The 25939-nt window shown below is 38.8% G+C and overlaps 2 protein-coding genes across 7 annotated transcripts in view; one reads left to right on the forward strand and one right to left on the reverse strand.

Annotated features, from left to right (window-relative positions):
- Positions 1 to 981, reverse strand: part of LOC139959431 (protein sidekick-1-like) — a 170445-nt gene extending 169464 nt beyond the window's left edge. For 4 of the 6 annotated variants that reach the window (XM_071957043.1, XM_071957041.1, XM_071957042.1 and 1 more), the window contains exon 1: positions 790 to 981. The gene's annotated coding sequence lies outside the window, so the exon portion shown is untranslated. Of the gene's footprint in view, positions 1 to 574; positions 680 to 789 lie in introns of those variants that run through there. The other 2 variants (XM_071957039.1, XM_071957040.1) reach the window with 2 other exon arrangements.
- A 6440-nt stretch (positions 982 to 7421) lies between these two features.
- Positions 7422 to 25939, forward strand: part of LOC139960495 (exportin-6-like) — a 29410-nt gene continuing 10892 nt past the window's right edge. Inside the window, exons 1-16 of the mRNA XM_071958892.1 lie at positions 7422 to 7723; positions 9733 to 9829; positions 10784 to 10896; positions 13615 to 13812; positions 14486 to 14645; positions 15591 to 15725; positions 16445 to 16901; positions 18048 to 18174; positions 18749 to 18861; positions 19201 to 19309; positions 20110 to 20202; positions 21190 to 21259; positions 22041 to 22200; positions 22575 to 22667; positions 22940 to 23237; positions 24672 to 24861. Of these exons, the coding sequence (XP_071814993.1) occupies positions 7721 to 7723; positions 9733 to 9829; positions 10784 to 10896; positions 13615 to 13812; positions 14486 to 14645; positions 15591 to 15725; positions 16445 to 16901; positions 18048 to 18174; positions 18749 to 18861; positions 19201 to 19309; positions 20110 to 20202; positions 21190 to 21259; positions 22041 to 22200; positions 22575 to 22667; positions 22940 to 23237; positions 24672 to 24861 (2416 nt within the window). The 5' untranslated portion in view covers positions 7422 to 7720. The remainder of the gene's footprint in view (positions 7724 to 9732; positions 9830 to 10783; positions 10897 to 13614; positions 13813 to 14485; positions 14646 to 15590; positions 15726 to 16444; positions 16902 to 18047; positions 18175 to 18748; positions 18862 to 19200; positions 19310 to 20109; positions 20203 to 21189; positions 21260 to 22040; positions 22201 to 22574; positions 22668 to 22939; positions 23238 to 24671; positions 24862 to 25939) is intronic.

Here is a 25939-nt window from a genome sequence, read left to right on the forward strand (position 1 = left end):
TGTAGGTAATCAGTGTTGTAAATTATTGTATCCAAAGTATGCACAAAATTAATGGCAAGCAATCGTCACAATTATCTTGAAATATTTCCTTTCACCACAGCAGGTCACGAAAAGGACTTTGATCCCCTTTAATACAAATGGTCTAACTTAGTTGGCCTAGGCTATATTAAATTGGGCTTTATCCTTTTCAAATTAAGAATTTTCCATTTCTTTTTTATGGTCCTATGTCTAAGAATATGCATATTTCTTCCCCAATTGCTGTGACTTAGATGGAGAAAGAGATCGGTACTTCATTTAACGAAAAATTAACGTAAAAAAAATGTAATTACTGTGGTCTAGCTTGGTACTGTCTATGAGAAGCCTATAAGTTACTTTGGGCCTTGGTGAGGCCTAAGTTAGTAATAGTAGCCTAGGGGCCTAGCCTGCATTCCTTTCTGTAATTCAACATTAGTGTGCTGTTCCTGCACCAGACATTGTCTTAAGACGAAGAAACAATATTAGAGTTTCCAAATCAACATTACACAACTTGCGTTTATGCACTAAGTATAAGGAAAAGTCAAGCATTCAACATTACTGGTAGACATGGGCCTCGACTATGCCTGACCCTGGCCTTCAACTTATAAGTTCTAATACAAATTGACCACTGCAATACCAATGACAAGCTGCAGACAGTCAAGAGTTTTCAGACTCAGAGCGCCAATCTGTGCAAGTGTAGCAAATAGGTAACAATAACATGCATTATTATCAGAACAAAATCAAACTATTAAAATGAACGAAGCAATACAATACCTCTTTTTTGTAACATACAATGGAAAAGTTGTCCGTTTAAACTAATAATCCATCCAATGATCATGTCATTTTGAATATATGTAAGTGAGTCCAGTAAGAAATCGCTATGTGTCTCTCAGAAATACATGTCTCGTTTGTACTCCTTTAGAACGTAATAGTTCACTCTCGTTACGGTGTGCATGTAGTGCAGTTGTACATGCGTAACGTAAACACACTTGCTGGGAGAAACTTTGAAAACTACACAGAGAACGGCGTGAACCAGAACAGCAATACGGTTAATCTCTAGAACTACAGAAGTCAAGCTTAGCAAATAGATGACTTACAGATATTTACTTGAGTTCATTCAATGAAAATGGGATGGAGTCTAAGTTGCTGAATCTGGCCATGCAATTGCTATAACAATGGAATTGTAGCCAGTAGCCAATCTATTACATGTTCAACTGTAGACGAAGCAACAACCGTAGCCAACAAGTTTAATTCTGGAGAACTAAATACTTATGATGAACTTTCATCCTTTCTTTTAGGGAATGCATTCATTGTAGTCATCATTCGTTGAAATTAAACTTTTAATGTTATGCTGCATTAAATGAAAAAAATATATAGAGAAAGATTTTGAGCATCACTACTTTTCGCCTAACTTCTGTTGAGTATATGTCCAATTCTAAGGGTTCTAATGGCGTATTCATCGTAGGTACAGTCACCTATTAAATGATTTTGTGTACTGACTTATGCAATTTCGCCTTTTAGTCTTGCATATTCTTTTAGTACAGAATAAGTGCGCTTGAAATTGAGAACAAGTACAAGTATCATATGTTACCCCTTAGTTCTGTTAATGTGATTTTGAAGCGCGTCTCTCCTTGTGCAAACACAACTACAGTCGATGTACTAATCTTGTTCGTTGTGTTATCTGTGAATACCAAAGCCACACTCTCTACTCACCATTCACAACTTTGCGGGTTGTCTCTGAGGTGGCTTTGGCTGTCAGGATTTAATTAATATCATTTGGTCCATATTGAACGAAACGATTAGAACAATTTACTTCTATATCCCTACATGTACATTAAGACAAGATACAGTTATGAAATTTGACAGCTAAGATCACAGCGTGCCCTGCGTGAGCTGAGACTTGAATTTCTATGTACGTTTGTAGGTTTAGTACAACAGTAAGGGAGTCATCAAATTGCTATAGCTATTATGTGATGAGTCATATAGCGAACGCTCTCCACCCAAGTCCAAAATATAGTTTTTTATTCTTTGTCATTAGCCTTTGTTATATGACTGATGACTGGCATCACGGACGGCATGCGTTTCCTGTAATTTATTCATTACAGTCAATGTGAAAGAGAAGGAAAAGTAAGAAGGTGATTCTCGTGAGATTATCACTGTTAAGGCGGTGACCGATTGGTCTGGTCAGGAGGCATAAAAGCTTGAGGAAGTAACAAACATAACAAGATCGGTAGAAAAATAAAACCGGTCCAAAGAAAAGGCTGCAAAACACGAAAACAAAAATTAACATAACGATGAACACATAGGATTATTGTTAGTTAATCGGCTTCTCACGTTTTCTTTTACTGAGGAAAGGAATAAGTGGAATATTGTTCTATTACTTTCTATGATAATGATAATACCCCACATGGTAAAAGGGGCGACGGGCTCACTTACTTTCGACGCGAATACAATGTGAATTGTTGTATTGTGTACATTAGGTAAAATACTTTCATACTGTTACCTGTTATCGACCAGTTTCTAGATATGGGTTTAAATGATACAACTACACCTCCTATCCCCCCCCCCCCCACACACACACGCACGCACACACAAACATTTTCTTTGGTAACCGGTATTGCAAGCAAATATGAAACTGCCACATATAGCCCGGAGCGTACCGTATTTTCGGTCACGTAGACCATGGTAAGGCTAAATTTGCTGTTTGCAGTGTGCGGATTTTCTTTGGTCAGGAAAATTGTTTACCCATTATTTTGGAATAATATGTAATAGATCTATATGAAATTATGTCATATCTCTGAAACCTGAAGGGAAAGAGTAAGATTTCAAATTTATGATTAATGTGTATGTTCTTAATGATTTATATAGTATGATCATTATGATAGAATTTTCTTCCATTTTTTTATCTATCGGTAAATGTCTTATCCCACGATATTGTGGTAATTGTTCACTAAATACTAAAAGTTAACACAATGGCATACACCATACCGTCATTACACATAGGCCTATATATACCCATGGAGCTATCTGTTTATAGCACCATGATATACCGCAGCTGAAAGAGTAAGGACTCCTCCGTCTTCGTCCGAAGGCACGCCGAGTTCATTAGTCATTTCAGTCTAGTTCTTTACAGTACTCAGCCTCAAGTTATTGCAATTTTCTTCCACCTTTGCCCATATCTCTTTGGAAGTTAATCCAATCAGATCAACGAACAAGAAGTGATCAAGGCGTTTGAAACTTTTTCAAGTTTTGGTGGCGGTATTGCAACTTGACAGAATGGGTTGTTACGATGTTCGGCCTCCTGCTTGGTTGGTATTTGAAGTTCCTTTTATAGTCAAGATAACCAGAATCATAAGTTCGGCTCCGGTATCGAACCATTTGAGCAATTTTTCTAAAAGATAAGGGATTCATATTGCTCATTATTCCTCAAAGTTTGCTATATATGCTTTACTATTAAGTGTAATAAGTTCAGGATGTCCCTTACCTGTTGCAGTTGGCAAAGAATATTTCCTGTGAATCTCGGAAATCTGAAACGTTTTGAGAACAAGTGTGACCTAAACTTCACACACATGGGGGGGGGGGGGGGAGCTGGGGAGCACACAACCGTATCACTTGACAGATATGTGATATATACTTTGGAATCTCTGCCTCTCGTGCGACTGCCAGTTCTAATATGCAGATGAGGTGTCTAGGTGACCCTAAGGTCAAGGAGCTTCTGTGACAAATACAAGTCGAGGCACATATCAATTTATTTTTGAGTTTATGCCATGCAAAGCTATAAAACCACCAGATGATATTATTCTGGCATTGGTGATAGGTCACTATCCATTGTCTCAACATGTCCTCTCCACCAACCCCATGTATATCTTGGTTGGTTTTTCCGCTTAATAATCCGATTTGATCACTAAATGAGAACGAGATCTTCCCACGACTGTTCTTCAATGGTAAGACGGTGGTCTAAAATTGCTTCAATCGATGAGCTATTATGGATGCTTTCGTGGATTTCAAATGTGGAGTCTACACCCACCCCCCCCCCCTCCCCCTAACGACTGATTTAGCTATAGGGGCATGAACCTTTATGGAACGGCCAGAGGGAAATCAAGGATTTTATAATAAAAACAAAAATAGAGGATTTATCCTATGGTCGTTGAAGCCGACTCTCCAAAGTAAAGGTCCAGATGCTAAATAAGGTATGTATATAGCTCAGTTGAGTATAGGGGATGTATATCTTTATAACCATCTGTTTGCCAAAGAGAGGCAGGGAGGGGTTGCCGTTCAGAAACTAAATAATACCTTGCATACATTTTTACCAGGATTCACATCCACAGTTTCGTTCGCTATACAACACTGAAAGCGTCAGAGAGTGTATTTTGAGAGATATTCGGCTTTTGTTTTAAATAAAAAGTGTTTTGTTAGTAGCCTACACATGTAACCCCGGACAGGCTATGGGAATGTATCATTGTTTGTTCGACTTTTATTCTATACTCATGTTCTACTTTATTCTTACATTGAAGAAAACCGTGAGCCATTCTCAATCGTGAAATCGTTATTGCTTATATTCATTTGCCATTAGGAAGATATGATATTAGTTGACAAAGAAACAAATAATGGACCGTTATAATCATTTTACTTCGAAGAGTTGAAAGAATAATGCGCCACCACACAATCGCATCAAACAGAAATGGTGGAGCTATGTCTAAATTCTTTGTCGTGATATCCAGGAGTTGTCCATCACTTCCATCGGGCTCATTCAACTTTGTCTCGGCGGTTAAGTTGGTTACTCCTGCATTCTTTAAGAGCCTTTGTATGCAAATTCGGGATTGCGACCCGTTGTTATGTCGCCCCAAAATTTTGAGGTTTGCCCAAGAATTCCAAAGAAACGAAATTGATGATGTTGTGATGATGGAAAATTCTTAAAGATAAAGTACTTAAAAAATTGCAATCAAATCAAATTTCTCAAAGAGGATGGGATACTTCCTCCCTGTTTACCCCTATACTAGGCCCCAACATCATCAATTGGAGGATCACCAAGGCGATGAAGGTGATAATTGGGTCCTCAATAAAAATAGTTTGAATATGAAATGTTGTTTAAAGTAACAAAACTATAGCTTGTCCGAATATGCATGCACCCATATAAGTTTTAAAGTACTGTAGCTTTATAGAGGGGATGGCCGGGATCAGGAGGGACTCAGCTCAGGGGGGAGGGGGACCAGTTGGAATGCAAGATAAAGAATGTCCTTGAATTTTCATAACGAATTTACGGTAGATGAAGCTGTGTTAACAATTTCAGCGATTACAAATCTTGGCGACTATCGAAAACTCACGACAGCGCAGTTGCGTTGTTTGTTTTCAATGGCCTTTTTCCAGTCGGGCCTCTGTGTACGTGTCATCGGTTTAAGGGTTAAACCATCATATCTTTGCGGATATAAATACAACAAAATAACACCCTTATTACGTTAATGTACACTGTTATTTTACAGTATGAGCCTAACCTATACTTGCCATATATGATTGACGCAGTTATTTTGGGATCACTATCTTAAAATAACTTTTCGTCAACCCTCTCTCAAAATTTAAAGAATAAATAAATTATTACAACCTTGCGTTCAGACCTAATTATAAAACTATTTTATTAGTGTAATAAATATGACGTCTTAACTCTTGTTTCCTTTTTTCTCAAAGACCCCAGAATTTATAATATGTCCCAGCCCCCACTTTTGGAACCATGTGCACGCCGCTCACGTGTCTACCAACCACGGTCCCAAAAGATAAGCCATTCTAAGAACTAAGGTAGTCGGTTAGAACGAAAGTAACACATATAATATAGTTTAGTAAACCTGTTTTTAACTTTACAATGACCGCTCCACTGAGTCCATATTGATCTTAGCCCTTCATTATCAACCCCAACAAATTATCATGGAAACAACCTATTAGATATTCAGGTTTGGTACATTATTGGACGAAATACTGTTTCATCCTTCATGCCACACCCTAACCCAGGGGGTAGGAGCCTGGGGAACTGGAGGCACGTGCCCCCACTTTTTTCCAAAATAGTAAATGTGCCCTACTGGCAAATAAAATGTGCCCCTTTGATGAAGAACTTTTTTTTGGATATCTTAAGCCTTTTTAATTTTAATGTTTTAATATTTTATTTTTTAATTATTTATGTTTAGTCTGTACATGCTATTTTTAAAATGGCATCCCATATCTTTTTGTGGCACGGTTAACCATAAACAATCCCAATAAATAAAAAATCATATATATTTAAGTGATATGGCCGGTGTGTATCGGTTTAAAGCATAACGAGTTGTGGTTGTGGAATGAGAAAGTGCCACTCTGATGTTGTGCCCCCCCCCACTTTTTCGAAGCTTCGTACCCCTGCCCCAACCCCAGTCATAGCCCGTCGGAGTTACAAGTGGTGGGCAAGGGCGGCGGAACCGGGGGGCACAGGGGGCACGTGCCCCCCCCACTTTTCCTCAGGTTAAAAATGTGCCCTTTTTTTACATAAAAATTGAGGTGTCTCAAGTTAGCAAGAGGCCAGGGAACCAGAATGAACACTCGGGAAGGGCCGTTTCCGGCCATCTGAGGGGTTTGTAAAACCAAAATTTTTCTTGTACGCTTCGCGCCAAACCGATGGTGGCGCTCCGCTCAGATAGTCGTGCATACAACTTTGCAAATCCTGGCTACGCCCCTGACTTCTAATGAATTGCTGTGGGTCAAACTCAAAGCTATTTCGAATGGAAAAATTTGTTAACATATTAACAAGAAATAAACTCTAATTCGGAAGATTCCTACATTAGCAACTAGCAAGATTTCACCTCATTTTGTCTCAAAAGAAAACTTGTTCCTTGTTTCCCAATTTGCACATTGGATATTGCAGTGCTAGTATGCATATTTTCCTTGAGGGGGGGGGGGGGGGCGTTGATGGAGTGATGTGTATACGCAAATAAGATAATACAATAAGAGTTATAAAGGGTACTAAATATAAGGCTGCATCAGTCCAATCGAATTTCTGCAAAGTGCCCTTTGATGTCGGTGCCCCCCCAGATTAAAAGTGCTTCCGCCGCCCTTGGTGGTGGGAGGTTCGTATAGCATCACTCACAATTCTTTTCCACTACTCCAGGCTAAGGCTGTTTTCCCGTAACGTTTATGTCCTTAAAATATATATCTCCCATTCACTCTGTTCTTGCTCTGACTCTTTCAAGACTCGTACTTCGTCGTACATGAAATGTTACCCCTCCCTTCCTTTCTCGTTTGTAATAGTGGGGTAAGACTATATATGTGCGGGGGTGGATGGTACTGTCAGAATTGCTCACCAATATTACAAATCGGAAAGACGCTTTCACACTTCTTAGAGAAACACACGCCTGCGTTATGACCTTTCCAAAGTTCAACCGCCGGCAAGATCGGGATCACATATCATGCAGTTCTGTGTGGATCACATGCGCACGTCCGTATGCGATGAGAATACGTACGGAAATATAATATAGCAGGTTTAGACTGGTTCTGCTACATAAGGCTAACGTTATATATGCTGAATCCAGGTAGAGGGGATTTTAATCTAAGTAAGACTAAGAGTAAGAAAGGCTTAGCAAGAAGCTATCTTATTTACCACGAATCCAGTATATGAAAACCCTTACTGAAGAATTTGTCATCTCAACGTTTTCTTCTCCTCGACGAAGCCGTTCTGTGTTAATCGACAAGAATGGTAGGCGGGGTTTCATTTCCCTAACGAATATCGTAAATTGTCATGAGTGTAGTTTCTGCATTGGTTTTGCATTGTAACACAAAGTAAAGACATTTTTAGGCTAGTCTACATCATGGACGGCAGTTTGTAATAAAACGCAGCAGTACAGGGCTTCCACATGGCCATAGTGCTTTTAAACGTTAATTGTTAAGGCCTAGTCTTGCTTAGATCTTGTTAGCATTGCATTACACTTGAAGTTGGAAAGTATAAAGTGTGGAAATGTCACATTTCAGACACACCCACCTATCTTAAATTTAATTCAGCAAAATTATAGTGCCACCATATTGAGTTTGAGCTAGATGTCAGCTTCAAAATGTGGAAAAATGTCACAAAGCTGTGAAAAGTGCCCTAACACATCAACCCTTCAGCTTTCATAAGTCACTGACAACTACACGAAAGCATTGGTTAGGCCTACCCACTCTTTGTGGGGGTTAAACAGCTGATTGTTGATTGACGGCAGAGAGAACAAAGATAGATTTCAGAATCAGTTCTAGAAAATTCTTTCATAACTGCAACTTTTAACAGCAGTCTACTACTACTAGACTACTGTTGATGTAGGAAAAAGACAACAAATTTGCACAATTTTAGACTTTGGGCTTTTCTCTATACAGTATGTATGATTGAGGTATTATACCATTAGAGAGTGGTCAACGAATTATCTGACCTTTTTATGGTTTAAGAGATCAAAGAAAAACACTGGCTATTACAGTACTATTTATGTTTTAACTCCTGTTGAAAATCATAGAAAAATTTGCGTTTTTCTACGAATTTTTAATGATTTGCTGCAAATTTTCTGAGACTGTGGATTACATGATGCGTAGACATGTCACCAGAATCCTTTGGACTCCTTTTATGGTCCAAGAAATGACTGAAAAGTTTCCCTGTGTGAGAATTAAAGGAGGGGACAAAAATAGTATTGAGACACCGTATTTATATGGAAAATCCACCGCAGAAATTAAAATGTTTAATCCACCATGGCAACAAAGTAACATTTTAGAGGGTGTTATTAAAACGAATGACAATTGCGTTACACATAACGAATGACAATATGTTGTACACACTAAAAAATTGCGTTGACTAAAACGAATGACAGTGAATGACAGCACAGACATTTGCTTCAACCGGATATCACAGTTCAGACTTCGTGTGTATATTAAAGCCACGCAAACCGAGTGGACGTGAAGTGCGTGGCTTACAGATCTAGTAAAGTACGGACAAGATACAAACGCACCTTATAGTAAGCGAAATTGTAAGTCTGATTTTAACAAGTAAATTTAACATCATTTTTCCGATATTAATTGTTAGAAACTAACAATACTATAATCTTGAAACGGCTTCAGTTATCTTTCTATATAAATCTACAGAGGTAAATGTCAAAAGCACAGCACTCAAGCGCATTCTCACACAAAAACTTTCCCTGTGGTTTCTATCCGTAAATTACACCAAAACCCTGCAACCACGTAACATGCGATTTTCCTCAAATCATTTTTGCGCAGAAAACCAATAACCGCATTTACTCCACTCCGTTAATCATTCTATCTCCACTCAACACTGTCCTTTGTTGTCATTCGTTGTCATTCGCTGTCATTCGCTGTCTTTCGCTGTCATTCGCAAATGATAATTAACCCTGTGCAAAGTCAATTGTCATTCGGTCATTCACTGTCATTCGTTTTAGTTTGTCCCATTTTAGATAGCACCAGCAGTATAATCCTGCATATTCCATTAGAGCTCATAGCGAGACCTAAATAATCTGCAATGTGCACCAGTCAGTGCTTGCAAATTAGAATTTACTCCAAAAGAACCCAATGTAAATAATGCCTCAACAGAGATGGTTAAGCACATACATGTAGGCTATGGCTTATTTCTATTAAATGTCACTGGTCATCCCAGGAACAATTCATTTTTTTTTTTTGCAGTAATAACTCTGGACATTTCATAATTTTCTTCTTAATTTTTTTTTTATCATTTAGGCATCGTCATCAGAGGAGGCTTCTCTGAGGGCTCTGGAAGTGCTCATGAATGAGTTTTTTGCAATTTCAACTAGTAATCAAAGGAAAAAAGATATTGGTAAGTGAACTTTGTCTCGAAGGGAGGGGGGTATTCATGTTTATAAGCTACTCCAAGCTTCTTGTGGGCACTCCTCAATCTCTTTCTCTTTAAAACGATCCTGTTCTTTGTATCATTATGTTGTTTATTGCAAATGTGACTGAAAGAAAGTTCTACGAATCTGAATCAGGACAAGATGTTTTGAAAGAACAAAGAAGGTCTGGCTTGGATGCCCCCAATTTGTATCCTTCCAGTAATCTAGTATTATTTATTCAAACTTACATTGGCCTCCTGTTGTTCCTGTTACACAGGAACAAAGAATGAAATAACACTTATACTGATATCAAGTTCGGAGTTAAGCTTTCAGCTCGATGGTTTAGAAATTTATGGACTTGTTGTGCCGATGTTGAACATTCAAATCAGTTTCTTACCTCCTTCACCACCTCCCCGTCAAAATGTTACAAAATCTCTTTACAATTTACTATCCTCATTTTGCAGGAGTTCATCTTTCCTTCCCTATAATCAATACAGCTCATTTAAAATTTTCAAATGTTTTGGGTTTTCTTCAACTTTGAATTTCAAATAAAACACAATTTCGTGTGTGAATGATTGTTTGTTTGGACTTGCGTGGGAATTAGGCGGATGTAGTACACCGCCTGACAGACAGATTTGTCAGATATCGAATGGACAAGTTAATTTCTCAAATAATTTTGAATGAAACTTCTTGGGTGTGTTTAGTATAATCAATAGCCACCATGGGTCTGTCAAGACGTGGTACGTTTGCTGAATCTGCTGTTAAAGTAGCAACTGAAGGTTGAAATGGAAGTTTATAACAAATGTGACGGTCTTCTCCTAATACTGTGCAGTGGATTTCTTTCTGATTACGTCATGTTTGAGTAATGTTTTGATTTGCCAGGCTTCATTCTCATTTCTTGATGCAGGGATTCATTTTTGTTATTTGTTTACTCTCTTCAGAGGAACTGCTGAATAACTTCAGCTCCCAACAAGGAGCGTGGCACCAGTGCTTCTATTTCTTGGGTCATACCAGGAATGAGTATGTGCTGATGTATACACTCAGTGTCTTCGAGGTAAGGCCATACAGATTCTCTCTGACGTAAAACACCAAAAGCCGAGTAGCAATTCACAAAGAAATATCTGAACAGTTGCCATCTTGTATCAACTATATTTATAACCATTCAAAACCATTTTAATCAGAGAAAACACTTTAAAGTGTGAAACATTAGTTGTTGATCACTGTATTTGCTGACTTTGACGGTAAAGCCAAGACCAAAAGATCATTAGAAGGAAACAAAATTCGGAAATTTGAGTAGCAGTGAAGTTTAAATTGGATGGAATATATATGCTCTGTTGTACTGAGCACAGTATATTGTTGTATACATTAGTTTTGCCTTTCAACATCTGTGGTATATGATCCTTTCTAACTGTGGTCTGGTTTAGCTACAGAAAGGGTATGTAGGCTATGCTTCTTTTTTCTTTCTTATTAATTCCATAGCAGCATATTTTGTGCTTCCTCCCCCATAACACACACCGCACCTAATGTACAGTACTCAAGTTATTACTAGTGCTACACACTTTAACACCCAGTGCTTGCTGAGGGTTAATGTGTAAAAGTAGCAAGCACTCGTTTATGACAGTAACGACCACTGCATGGACATAGTTCTTCGATGCAAAATTGGCTAGGAAGCTTTCATCTGTAATAATAAGAGTTGCAAACCCAGGCTGAAAGTTAAATGTAATTTATGAAAAGACAGCAGACTTTAGACAAAGGGTTTTTGTCCATAAGCTCCTTCTGTCAATATTTAGCAAAGATATAGTATAGTAAAGGCTTCGTAATTGACGCACCCCCGTAATTGACGCACCTTCAATTATAACTAGCAACGATACAGCAGGCCACCTAAACTTTTTGCAGTCAAGCATAATTACATATTCATGAGTTTGAATCCACTTCAACTATTTGCTGACCAAATTGTGGTTTCTATTAAGCTTTTACCACCCTCCCCCCAGTTTTACACGTATTTTGGACATTTGGAAATCTTACTCCCAAAAAATTACCAAAATTACTTCAATATGATACAACTACTCTCTGGGACCTGACCTGTCTGAGCTAAGAGGTTCAGAGCATAGCAAACAGCATCCAAAGTCAATGGATGTATACTTAGGCCTACTCTACAGTTAGCTTATCGACGAATGTGTCAATTTAGGGGTATGAAAGAACTTGACACAGCAGACATTTTGTGTTCAAATTCTTCTCAATTGTACGTTGCGTAGGCATAGAACAATAAATATTTTGAGATCATTACATTTGTGAGGAACTACACATATGAAAAATGCATGCAGTCGAGTGATTTTGATTTTAGGTTGACAGACATCGTCAATCCAATCCTTAAGTGCGTCATTTATGAGCCCACCATGCTATAGCTATTTTAGTGTTGCCCAAGTGTACATATGTGGTGTGCGGTTTTACATTGTACACACAACTTGGTTCCCTATGTGGTGCTTTGAGTTGCCTTGGTGCCTTTTAACAGAACTGGACTTTGGACATGTGCTGAATGGCCTTTAAACAAATTTTTTAGTGGCAGCCTATTGGGTATATGAAAAAAACTCCATAATTTTTTCATCACCAAAGTCCTAATTTAGGGAATTTTCCGTCCTATGATTCAGGAGAAGTGAATTTTTTAACCTCCAGCCAACTTAATCTAGTATATAACAGTGGAGAATAATGAGCATTGTGACGTCATCGCGGCACTTTGTTTCTGGGGCTGCAGCGCCGCTATCATTAGCAAGCTACACTTTATCAAGGAGAGTTCAAATTTTTAAAATTAAAATAGCGATTAACCTGGAAATTTCTTGGTAAAGTTGCAAGTAAGCAATCTTTGAAAGAGTTAAAACGTTCCAGAATTCCCTAACTTGGTTTTCTATATAATATGTGGTTCAGATATTTGTTATCTGAGCAATTTTTTGAATCACAGCCGTACGCGAGTTCTGTACACATTCCTGTGAGCGTAGAGTGAGAACTGATCGATTCTGACCAATATGCCGCACTGACGTCACGTATAGACGTAAGTCAGTGTTAGATTCAAATTTTCTAGCAGGACGGGCCAACATTTCAAGCACTCTATCACAGAAACTAAAATTCATCTCATGGCAAGGCTTGGGGTGATACAGAGACAAAAACTATGACCGAAAGGACTGGAACCCATTTTCAGTAGAAAATTCCTGTTAATGCCACCAGTACTGGCCCTAAATTGTACCATGTTAAAGCTTGCTAAAAATTTAGAAACATTCTTTCCTTGTGGTTCTGATCACCAACTTATTTTCGGACATCGAGAAGTGTGTTAATTCAGACAGTTCAATGTCTCAATGAGGAAAGATAATTTCAGGGTGGCAATACAAATTTCTTTGAAGGTTAAGCATGTGTGACCATGATTTTGGATCAACACTGATCATCTTTTAATTTTGTTGCATAGCAAACTTAGTCATAGGTTTGTTGAAATCATCACTTGCATTGTTGTATACACATTTTTAGAGCATTTGCTGGTAATGTTTGTAACATCATTGTCTTTGTATACTTTTTTTTGTATATGTGGATAATGAGTTACTAGGTAAAACAATAATGGATTTTGTACTGGTAACATATCTGCAAGGTTTTTGGACTTCACCACTTTAAGTACCACCCTATATATATCAATAACACTTTCATTGGTTTGCTAGGACATCGGTACACTTTTGTTGATAACATTTATTATTTATTTAATATTTAATTTTGTTTCCACACTCTCTCCCAGAACCTCATCAACAGACAGTGGGTTGGACTCCGTCCGGCGGAAAAACTCGAGATCCGAAATGTCTTGACCAAGTTTTTACTTACGAATCACAAGTCGATGCAACTATCGATAAGGAATAAATTAATCAAAGTCCTAGTTTGTATCGGGAAGTTAGATTGGCCTCACTTCTATCCGGACTTCTTTAACAACATTATTCAGGTTTGTGCTCTCTGTTTACTTGATTTATTTCATCTTTTATATCCCTGGTCAGGGTTTTCATCAAAGCTTTAGGAAAAATTGTGATTTGTTAGCACCAACAATATAGATTGAATAATAAGAAATGAAGCAAAGGTACCATTGTGGATATTTAATCCCTGATCAGGGTTCCAGCACAACCCTTTATTTAGGAAAGGTGTTGATTTGTAAGCACCAAAAAATACAGAGTGAATAATAAGGAATGAAGCTAAAATGCCTTTGTTGACACTGTTATCCCTGATCTGCTTGTTTTAGCACTAATGACGTAATTAATTATATAACCTATGAGGCAAGTGGTCTTTTCACACCATAGATGGTGATTTTGAATCCCTGATCAGGATTTCCACCTCAGTGTTGCAAAAGCCGGTGATTTGTTAGCATCAGCAATATAATAATAATAATAATAATAATTATAATTATAATTATAATTATAATAATAAAATATTAATACTTTACACCAAATGCAAATCTCAAACACAACCCTCTAGTGTTCAGAAACAGTGACTAAAATGTTACAGAGACATTTGATGTGAATATTTATGCCGAGATAAAACTGTTTGGATATAAAACTGTAGAACAAACGAATCCGTTTCTGTATGTTGTGTATCTCTAATGGACACTGGCTCTTTGGTTACAGCTGATCCAGCAGCAGGGTACCACCAGCATGGGACTCCAAATGTTGTTGACAACCTCCGAGGAACTGGTGTCACCGCGAGAGGACCTCAGTGCCGACAGAAAGGAGCAACTCCGAAAACTATTGGAGGAACAGATACCTAGCATATTTGGCATTATCACACGTAAATCACCACTCTTTTCTCACAGAAACTTACAAACATATCTTAATCTTTATTATTGTGCTTTGTTTTGCTATTGTAGAGTTTGTCCAGGTTTTTGTACATGGCAGGATGGAAGGTTAGATTGGGGTGAAAAGGAGGGTGGCATGGTGAGGGGAGGGGTTGGAGGAGGCGGAGGCTGGTACCATTTTAAGGAGTATTCCATGTTATATTATACAGGTTAGCTAATATTGCGAGTGACAGGAGGGAAAATGTGGTATTGGGGGAGGTGTTTTGGGGGGCTTGGGGTTAATAGAAGGGAGATGGTACCATGTTAGAGCCTTGGAAGTAGTATTTATTATTATATTAAACAGTTTAGCTAATATACTGAGTGACAGGAGGGAAGGTGTGAGTTAGGTTGGGAAGGTTGATTTAGGGGTGGGGTGGGGTGGAAGGGTGCTGGTATCATGTTAGAGCCTTGAATTAGTGTACATTTGTTATATATATTAGTATGTAAGTATGTAGCATGTTTGTAAGTGGATATGTTTGTAATTAAAAAGAAATCTTGTAACAATGATAGGGCATGATGGAGTGACATAAATTAGTTAAAGACAAAAGTTGAAGAAATAGTTATGTCTTGTTGCCACATGATACCACCACTCCATCTGATACTGCACATATAAACTTGCTATGATCTGCTATTTGGGGTGTGGATGTGCTGATTGAAATTAAGCCCAGGGTAGCATACCCCAAAGATATTAAACAACCGTAAGTCATTCCCTTGTTAGAAGAAATGTTAAGTGGTTAGGTAATACTTCTCCATGATTTGTAGCTTTTTTTTGTGTTATAATTATTATTACAAACAGTGGTCTTATAGCCCCCCCCCCCCCCTCTCTTTGCCCTATGTTTGTTTTCTTTGAAATAATTTTTTTTTACTAAAAAAATGATACATATATTTTTTTCTTCCAGATATTCTGGAAACTATATTAGACAAACATCGGCAGTTAGTGACAACTTCCACTCCCCCACCCTCCCCTACCCATGGGGATAATGATGACGGTAGCCCCTCTCATGTGGCTTACGGATCTTCTCCATTACAGTCAGGTTGGTATCACTCTCTATTACCAACAACTTTGTACGACAGTCTCTGCAAAATTTGATATTTTGTAATTTTCCTAACTTTGGTATAAATTTGCTAACGATGTATCTGTTTGTTTATATAGTATATTGACGAAACTGCGTTATCTTCCAGAAATTTTAAACATTTTCAGAGAATAGTTGACATTTTATATAGCAGTTTTATAATTTTTTTAATTTTGCTTATGACATTTTGTACTGAAAATACTGTTTCAGTGTAAGAAAACTGCTACGGGCTACATCTTTGCCCATTTTGCATTGCAATTTGCTTCATGAAGCAGGCCATGAAATCCAGGCTATTACTGCTTAATGCCAGTGGATTTTTGTTGTTTGCCAGTAGAAGAAAAAGGCACTTGTATCTTCTGCCAGTAGACATTAAGAACGTTATCACATGTTAAGTCGCTCAGCAGTCGTGAGTGAAAGAATCGGCAAGATTTCCATACCTGACATATGCACTGCATCAATGCTTATGATCAACGAATATAATAGGGCTGCTGTCATACACCTGTACAGTAACTGTTGTGTGTTGAAAGTCAGGAAAATGCCATCATGAACGTATTGTTAACCAGTAGATTTTGTAAGCCGTTCGTAAGTGGCTGAAATTGTAGGTCTGCAACTACTATTTGCTATCTTCAAGACTACTGAGACATCACTTTTAGCACTTCCTTCTCATTTTCCACCCTCAGGGAGCCATCTGATCCGCACCATGTTCAAGACTCCCCCCAGTAACAAACAGAATCTTCAGCCGCTCCCGCCTCTGGACCACGAGAGCGAACTGTTAACCTCTCTGTGCTTGAATTGTCTGACTCATTTTTTCAGTTGGATGCCCTTGTCTGCCCACATTTCCTCAAATCTATTGACAGTCATTTTTCACCTTGCTAACTTTGGTTGCGATATTCATTCGGTGCACCAGGCGACGTCTCCCTCCAAGGCCAACAGTAGCTTCAGTACCAGTGGTAGTTCCTCCATAGGAGTCCTCGCTATGAACTGCATCAACGAAATAGTGGGCAAAAACTGTGTTCCTGTGGATTTTGAGGAATTCCTGTTAAAAATGTTTCAGCAGACGTTCCAGCTCTTGCAGAAGCTCACAAAGGACACAACTTCGCAATCGGTCGGAAATCAGCTGACGGAGCTCGATTCTAGGTGAGAACTGATTTAATAGATTTGTCTTTAAAAGAGTACAGGGATATGCCTACGCTGCTGGCACTTGGCGGCCCCGCCCAGCACTAAAAATTACCGCCCAGCACTGTCTTAAAAATCGTGAATCCCGCCCAGCACTATTTTCATCTAAAATCCCTACATTCCTAATAATATATTCAACATAAATTGGGCCTAGCCTATGCCAAAATCATACAGAATAATAATGCATTAGTTACGCATGCTAGAAACATTACTTACGGCTCTCAATCGGTCCCTTGTAAAATCTCTTTGAAACAAACTAATAACTTTTACCAGGTACGTAATATATATAATATATATATAGTGCCAGCATTTGGCATCTGAGCACCTTCAAAAATAAAACATCGATACCCCCTCCCCCTTAGACCCCTCTCCAAGGACGGCGATCAGTATACCCGGCACTCAGGAAATCCTGGGCACATCCCTGAGTGTATGCTACTTTATGCGGAAAAAAGATTAAACCTTGGAGAAAAATATCAAAATGTAACACATCCCTGTGTTAGCCATTTCATAATTCCAACTGTACATTGTACTGAGTAGTTCTCTGTGACTAGCGTAAACGTTTTGTGTTGCGTTTGGTTTTATAGGGTAGTTAAAAACTCTCTTAATTTGTGATATATGAGTGAAATTAAATTTGTTCACAAAAATAAAGATAAAACTACCACAAAAGTGTTGAAACTTTTTTCCAGCAAAGAGATGGAAGTCAGGAAGTTTGGAAGAAAATCAAACAAATAGTTATTATTTCACAAAGTGCCCGACATGAAGCAGGGCTAAAAATTCTTCTGTGCCAGGTCCCTCCGAGGCTCCTTATTACAGTATTCAGACTACCTAACCTCACAACATGTGTGGGCTACCAGCAATCATCTTATCAACATTCTTCGATACGTGTGTAAGAGTAAAAAATATCTGAATGCTGTTCTGTACGGCCCACACAGCACAATTTTCTTTCACAAGTGCAGCTAACACAGGGTATGCTTCTATTTGTGCCACAAAAAAAAAGTGGTTGCATTTTTAATGTCTTATCTATGAAATGGTTATATGGGAAGTGATCACAGTAAAATCAGATTTTCTTTCACCATGGTGCCACTTCCTTTCACTTCTTTTTCACAGTTATGTTGAGAAATTTACAGATTTTCTGAGGCTCTTTGTTGATGTTCACTTAAAGAGGTTTGAAAGCAATGCTCACTTTCCTGTGGTTGAGTTCTTAGCTCTGCTCTACAAATACACCTTCAAACAGGTAAAGAGTCATCAGTCAGGATTGTAACATATATGCACGTTTTGTCCTTTTTAGGTATAGGATGGAGGGGGGGGGGGAACTGCTGGATAAAGGGAGGGAGAGGGGTAGCGAGATAATAAGAGATTTAATACCAATACTAATTTTCCTGTGGTTGAGTTTTTTGCCCTGCTCTAAAAGTAAGTAAGTGTTGTCAGGATTGCAACATGCACGGTTTGTCCTTTGTGATATGAAGGGAGAATCCTGAGGGGGTGTGGGAGGGGGATGAGGGAGGGGGTAAGGGTAGAGAAGGGATTTGAAGGTAGTGCTCACTGTTTAAGTCATTAGATCTACTCTATGAGCACATCTTCATGTGGGTCACTGTCATGAGGATTATACACCTTATAATATTTTGATTGATTGATTGATAGGGGTAGTAGGAGTGGTGGAGGGGTTGGGAGAGATCATTTACTGAACAATATTACTGGTTGTAGTAGCATTTGCCTTTATTTACTTCCAAGTACCAACAAAACCAATCTTGATTTTCATAACTTCAATTGTTAATTATTATTATTATTATTATTATTGTTTTGCTCAGCCGTCAGAGGAAGGTTTCTTCAATTGTTTAGATATTTGGTCGGTATTTCTGGATTACCTTCAAGACAAGTTCCAAGCGTCCAGATTACAAGAAGGCAACCATCTTATTGACAGGTAATATTCTAAGCCTTTTATTAAACACATTTGTTTGTCCTTTCCTTTAATTTTATGCTACACCAATCACAATCGACAATGACTGAATTTAGGGCCCCCCTCCCGACCCCTTACCCTGCCACCTTCCCCACACCAACCTACCTCTCTGCCCTTTGTCAGGCCTGTATTTATTTGAATCCCTGCCACCTCATACCTAGTAAAAACTGTCGTGGTATACAGTACAAATTGTTTTCCATTGACCTATTTTGTATACATCTTAAGGCGTCAGTAGTAATAAACAAATCTATATATTAGAATGTTACATTATTTCATCATCACTGTCATCATCACCTTCCACAGGTATCGAGATGCGTTAGTTTCAGTAATGAGTGAGCTTTTGAGGAAGATGCAGTTTGGTTTCAACCAGACACAGCTGGAGGAATTAGATGATGAACTTCTCGATGATGACGTGAGTTTAATCTCTGTTTGCTTTCTTATATTCTCATCCAGTTGGCTGTACTTTAAAAACCATTGGTTAGATCTTAATGAGCTCGCTTTAACTTACTCTGCTGGCTTGTATCTAAATCCATCTTATAGGTCAGATATATCTTTATCCACTGACTATATCTTAACCAGTGGCTATTTCTAAATCCTCAAGCTTAATCTTGATCTGCAGTCTTAATCCACTGATTACATCTTATTCCTTCAGCTTTAATCTGATCCCACTGGTTATATTGTTATCCACTGGTTATATTGTTATCCACTGGTTATTGTTATCCACTGGTTATATTATAATCCACTGGTTATAGTTTAATCCACTGGTTATATCTTAATCCACTGACTTAAGATTAATCCACTACCTATACCTAGTCTCTTATACCCTCTTTGTAGTGTATTTCAACAAAAAACTCATAATGCAACTTTCGCATTTGTTTCTGCATGTTTACATATCAGATGGCATTTCTAGTCTGCGTTGATTACTACAATTAAAATGTGCTTTTATGTGACAAAATGCTGTCCAACAGTTAAAATAATTTCTAATTTCTAACCTTCAAACCACAGTAGGGTACGAAAGAAATATTCCCAGAAAGTACACTCTACACTCTAAATCATTTTTCACACTGGCAAAACACTGTCCCCTCCCCTCCCCTCCCCCTCACCCCCTCTCCCCTCTCCCCCTTCCCTCTTTTTTGGATGTTGTGAATAGTTGGTAGATGAAATCCAATCTTTGAGATCTGCTCATTTACATTGAATTTTATTATCTTGTAGGAGGAGACCGAATGGCAACATTTCTTGAGACAGTGTCTGGAGATCATCGCCAAAATAGCTGAACTGCTACCAACAGAAGCATTTGGTATTTTGGTGAGTAACACTGATTCAGTATGCAGTATCTCCTATTACACATTGTATGCTAATAGGTTATGTGGAATTAATGCTAGTAATTACCCACAGCACCACACACATTAAAAAAAACTAATTGAGTTAGTGCTCTGCAAGATAGCATTTATATGTCTTGATATAATTTACTGAATTTACTGATTCTCAAATTTAATGTCATTCAAGGTAGAACTGCTCTTAATTTCTATTTTTGTCTAGTCATGTAGTTTTATGTCCACTCTTGTAGAAGGTTTGTAATGTCTTAGAGAAAACTTAATCTGGGCTCGATGCAACAAGATCACGACAGAGCCAGAACACAAGGAGATCGCAATAGAAATAGTATAGGAGAATATGGTGCAAGGTGTGAGTTACAGACACACTACACAAGAATATGAAATATGATAAATGTTGCACAGTAAAAACCTGGACTAACTGGATCCTGCGTTATCGGAAACAATAGCACACCATTCATAATGGTGTAATGCTGCACTTGTATACATGCAGTAAGTTTAGTGTGTTCATGTACAGAAAGTCCATACAAGAATATGATGGAAGTAGATGTAAAAAACTGATGCCTGCCATTCATAATTGTGTGATACTTCACATGTAAATATGCAGTAAGTTTTTGTGTGTTTATGCAGTTACAGCAAAACATGATCCTAACACAGAGAAGGATCAATGCTGCAGCACTTTTAATTTCATAACTGTTTATACAACAACGTTTAACAGTAATACATTACAATTGCAAACTACGATACAGTATAAGAAAGAGGTGAACGTTTTCCTTATAAACCCAGACAACATCCAGTCCAGACATGTTCCGACGATCGAGGTTTTACTGTATTAGGTAAACAATACATTGTAAAAGGAAATTAACTGTTGATACAGAATGGAGTTTACAATTTTCAGCCCAAAAATTTGAAAAATAAATCCATACTTTGCATAAATTATCTTTGTATTTTCATCTCATAGTATCCAGCTTTTCAGGAGAATCTGGAGGTGTACTTGGGTCTCGGTCAGTTTGTTATCGATTCTTCAGAAGGTACGTTCGTCTGATTCGTTTTTTTGAAATTATGTGACCAGCCCTAGAATTTCCCAAGTTACTAGTATATGTCAGTGCTTTATAAATGGTCTATTGGCTAAAATCCAGTTCTCATTGGCCCATTCCTGAATTACAACACATGTCAGTTACACTGTACAGGCATATCAGAGCACCCCAATAGTATTTAGTATAGATGATAAGCAGTATTAATACAGTGCTTTATATTAGGTACAGAAATCATGCTAGTCCCTTTGATTAATTTTATTTAATTTAGATTGTCCATTGAATATCCTGTCAGAAGGGTGTGTGTGGGGGAGGGGGAGGGGGCAGGGAGGGAGTCAGTGGGGAGGGGTGTCCTCCATACTGCAGTTTTCCAAGTTAAACCAACCTTTTGTCAATGTTCAATGAAATCCAGTAACACTGCAGCTCATTTGGCTTGCTTGTTTTGTCTTTGTATTTTTCCAATAAATAAGGAAGAGTCATACGTTTTGAAAATTTCAAATCCAGCTTTCTCACAATGTATTGGCATTATATTGAAATGAATTAGTATGTAGGAGAATGTAGAAATGAATAGATTAATTTTTAGAATGATTTCTTACAATTATTCATGTTCATATTTTGTTTAATTTCAACTAAAATGCATGTGACCATACGGTGCTACATTCCAGCCCCCAACCCCCTCCCCCTCTCCCGAAAAAAATGAAAGAAAAGAAACATAAACATCCTCTGGGTTAAATTGACCTTGAAGCTAACACAATACTCTTGATGTTTTCTCATCTAGGTCGCAAACTGACCATCGTGGCTGAGAACGAATGCAGGAAACTACATTGCACACTCCGAGACCTCTCGACGCTACTGCAGGCCATGGGGAGACTGTCTGATCACTTTATCTCCGAAAAATTTGCCAGCAGATTTGAAAATGGCCTGTCTTTAGTGGAGAAGTGAGTTTTGAGAAGGAAGGTTTGCCGAGGTCATGGGAGCTTTGCTTGCATTTTGAACCCCTACTTAATGTCTCTTATCCTCCTGACCACCCTGTGATATTTTCTATCTATCTATATTCACATTGTTTAATTAGAAAAGTGCTACTTAATTAATGATGTTTACTAGCTGGTGTTATATTTCAGTATCTTTTAATCATAATAATAATAATTTAATAATAATTTTGTATCAAATTTAAACCTGCTCCAAACTGATTTTTTAATGTAATATTTAAAAGTGGAAGCTTTTGCAATTTCCTTTAATGTTAATTGTTGTTTAACCATCAATGTTTAAACATCAATTGTTGTTGATGTACTTTTTTCCCATAATCTTACAGATTTTGCCAAGCAGCTGTTTACGGAAGTAGCTCTAAATTATTCTTAGTCAAGACGGCAGTTCCTACAGTGCTGCAACCAGATCTAGCTGAAGTGTAAGTACTAACCAGGAAATAATCTAGTGTTTGTTCATATGAACGCTTAAAGTACTCGAAATATGATCTGGATCGGTTACATTGATGTGTGCGCCGTCTTTGTCTTCTCATAATTGTACAGTTATCAGATGAAATTTGGCAAAAGTACCTTCAATGGATGTCGTCTGTTTTTATTGGCTTTTTAATGACACACGCTTGCAGTTCAGTTTGACGTTAGCTAACCATTTCAACTTCACAATTCATCATCATATTTTTGTGTGTCTTCAATTTAGACATGCACACACTTTAGCAGCTGTTCAAGCCTACAGTCACTGGTTGGCTCAGTTCTATGGGGAGACGCAGCGCCAGCCGACCAACCAGGAGAAGTTTGTGCCTCTGTTGAGGAGCATCATAGAGGCTATTGAACCTCTGTTAGGGAAGGAAGTTCCTGCCAAGGTAGTCCAAGCTGCCGTCCATCTGTTCCTCTCCATCTCCACCACGGTGAGGCCCACGTTTCTGGTGGAGCTGCCTCAGGTGCAGAAGATGTTTAATGACGTCAGCCGAGGATCAATGAGCTCACACCCTACTGACGTAAGTTTGAGGAACAGAATCTGGAAGGAAGAACCTAGTCTGGTTAAAATGTATGGGAAGGGGATTGGTGATGAATAGAGGGTAGAGATGGGGATAGATGAGGCAGGTAGGGGTAGTGTGAATGGTAGGATGTTGGGAAAGGGATTGGTCAATGGAGGGCAGAGATGGGGAAAGATGAGGCAGGTAGGGGTAGGGTGAATGGTAAGATATACGGGAAGGGATTGGTCAATGGAGGGCAAAGATGGGGAGAGATGAGGCAGGCAGGGGTAGGGTGAATGGTAAGATATACGGGAAGGGATTGGTCAATGGAGGGCAAAGATGGGGAGAGATGAGGCAGGCAGGGGTAGGGTGAATGGTAAGATATACGGGAAGGGATTGGTCAATGGAGAGCAAAGCTGGGGATAGATGAGGCAGGCAGGGGTAGGGTGAATGGTAAGATATACGGGAAGGGATTGGTCAATGGAGGGCAGAGATGGGGATAGATGAGGCAGGCAGGGGTAGGGTGAATGGTAAGATGTACGGGAAGGGTTTGATCCATGGAGGGCAGAGATGGGGAGAGATGAGGCAGGCAGGGGTATGGTGAATGGTAAGATGAACAGGAGGGGATTTGTAAATGGAGGGCAGAGATGGGGATAGATGAGGCAGGCAGGGGTATGGTGAATAGTAAGATGTACGGGAAGGGGATTGGTCAATGGAGGGCAGAGCTGGGGATAGATGAGGCAGGCAGGGGTAGGGTGAATGGTAAGATGTACGGGAAGGGATTGGTCAATGGAGGGCAGAGCTGGGGATAGATGAGGCAGGCAGGGGTAGGGTGAATGGTAAGATGTACGGGAAGGGATTGGTCAATGGAGGGCAGAGATGGGGATAGATGAGGCAGGCAGGGGTAGGGTGAATAGTAAGATATAGAGACAAGGTTTGAGATGGGTAGAGTTAATGGTAATTGGATGGGAGGATGGCCAACTCATGACATAGTTGAAGGTAACTCCTGTTCAAACAGTGTGCTAATTCAGCGATAGGTGAACAATGATTAAAGCAAATATCTTTTTTTTTTTGGGGGGGGGGATAGTTTTTACTGTAGAGATCAGAGGAAGGGGGAGTTAAAGGCACAGATGGGTCGAGTAGATAAGTTGACAGGGTGGATGTTGGCCATACCTGAAGGCATATCCAGACATGAAGACGATGCTGATTTCAATCATTGTTTTTTATCATTTTCTATACACTGGGTATATGCCCTGGTAGCATTTCTTACTTTAAAATTACACAGTTGAAAAACATATTCTCTTGTCCCCCAGAAGTTGATACTATTTGGTGATTATTATAGACCCCACCCTGTGTGATATGTAAGTTCTATCCATGAAAAGTTCATAAACATGGCTATTTATCATAGTATTGTAACCAATAAAATTTTAAGATTCATTTTCCTTTTTCCTTCAGGTCCAGTTAATAGTCTGCAGAGCGCTCTCTAACATTTTAATATTGCCGTGGCCAAACATCTCGGAACGAGATCAGCAGTGGACCGCGAGGTCAGAGAATCACTTAGGCTTCATTCGAAGAATCACCTCAGATTACAGAGCGTTAAAGTCGATGCCAAACCTCAGTAAAGACAAAGAACTACAAGCTAGAGGTGAGTTCCGACAAACTTTTGACCTTTACCTTCGGAATAAACCTCTCCCAACCATAATGTCTGCTGACAGATCCTGGGGTAATGGCTGTTGTACTTCTGCTGCTCATCTTTGGAACAAATAACCTGAATCCATCAAGCTCACTCCTTCTCTTATGTCCTTCTACTCTGAAGACTCATCTGTTTCTAGAACTTAATGACTTCTACCTTTTCCTTCTGTTATCTTATACTTTGTCTGATTCTTGCTTTTCCCTCTCTCACTGTTTTATTCACTTTGCCATGAGTGTCTTTTTGACGGCGCATCACAAATGTTCATTATTATTAATTTGTTGATGATGCATAGGAGAATGGAGAAGAACACTGTCACAATCAAATTGTATTTAGAAATTTTGTATTAACACCATTGACCACAGTAACAGTGCTGTCATATACAGGGCTGTTACAAGGTGCTTCACAAACTTATTCCTTGGCCACCCCTGTTGTGTGGTTTCTCTAGGCAAGTCATGATCGTCAATTAGTCCAATTTGATTGTCAAGTTTATCCTTTTTCGAAGGCCTTCAATCATCCAATCTCTACTGCCTGGTGATTGATGTTTTAACAGCACATTGATTGAGAGTTAGTTAACCACAGCACACACATACACGCACACACATTTAGAAAACACTTACTGTACATGCACACATAGTCAGAACACATGGGAAAGAAATCACTGCATATTAAACTGGGGAGTAGTTTCTGTCAGATACCATCAGAAACATTGTTATACGTATCAATGTAGTGTTTCCTTCCTCTACCCAGCTTGCAGCCATCGGTTAAACCTTTGCAAACTTGGAAGTGTTGGCTGTAAACACATTCAATTACTGGGAACCCAGCTATGTCCATGTTAATACAGCACTATTATGACCCATTTCTTTTTGTGCTGGAGGTGTGATGGGGGCGGGGGGAAGGGTGTGGAAGTTGCGCAGGTGTGTAGAGCTCCATAGTATGGTATGTCCTACAAGAATGGCTTTGTAAGAAGTTTCAGAGGTCATGTCTGTGTCATAAATACAATAATAAGATAATCCATTTGTTGACTCTTCTT

This window comes from Apostichopus japonicus, chromosome 19 (genome assembly GCF_037975245.1).
Source record: "Apostichopus japonicus isolate 1M-3 chromosome 19, ASM3797524v1, whole genome shotgun sequence".
Taxonomy (NCBI): Eukaryota; Metazoa; Echinodermata; class Holothuroidea; order Aspidochirotida; family Stichopodidae; genus Apostichopus; species Apostichopus japonicus.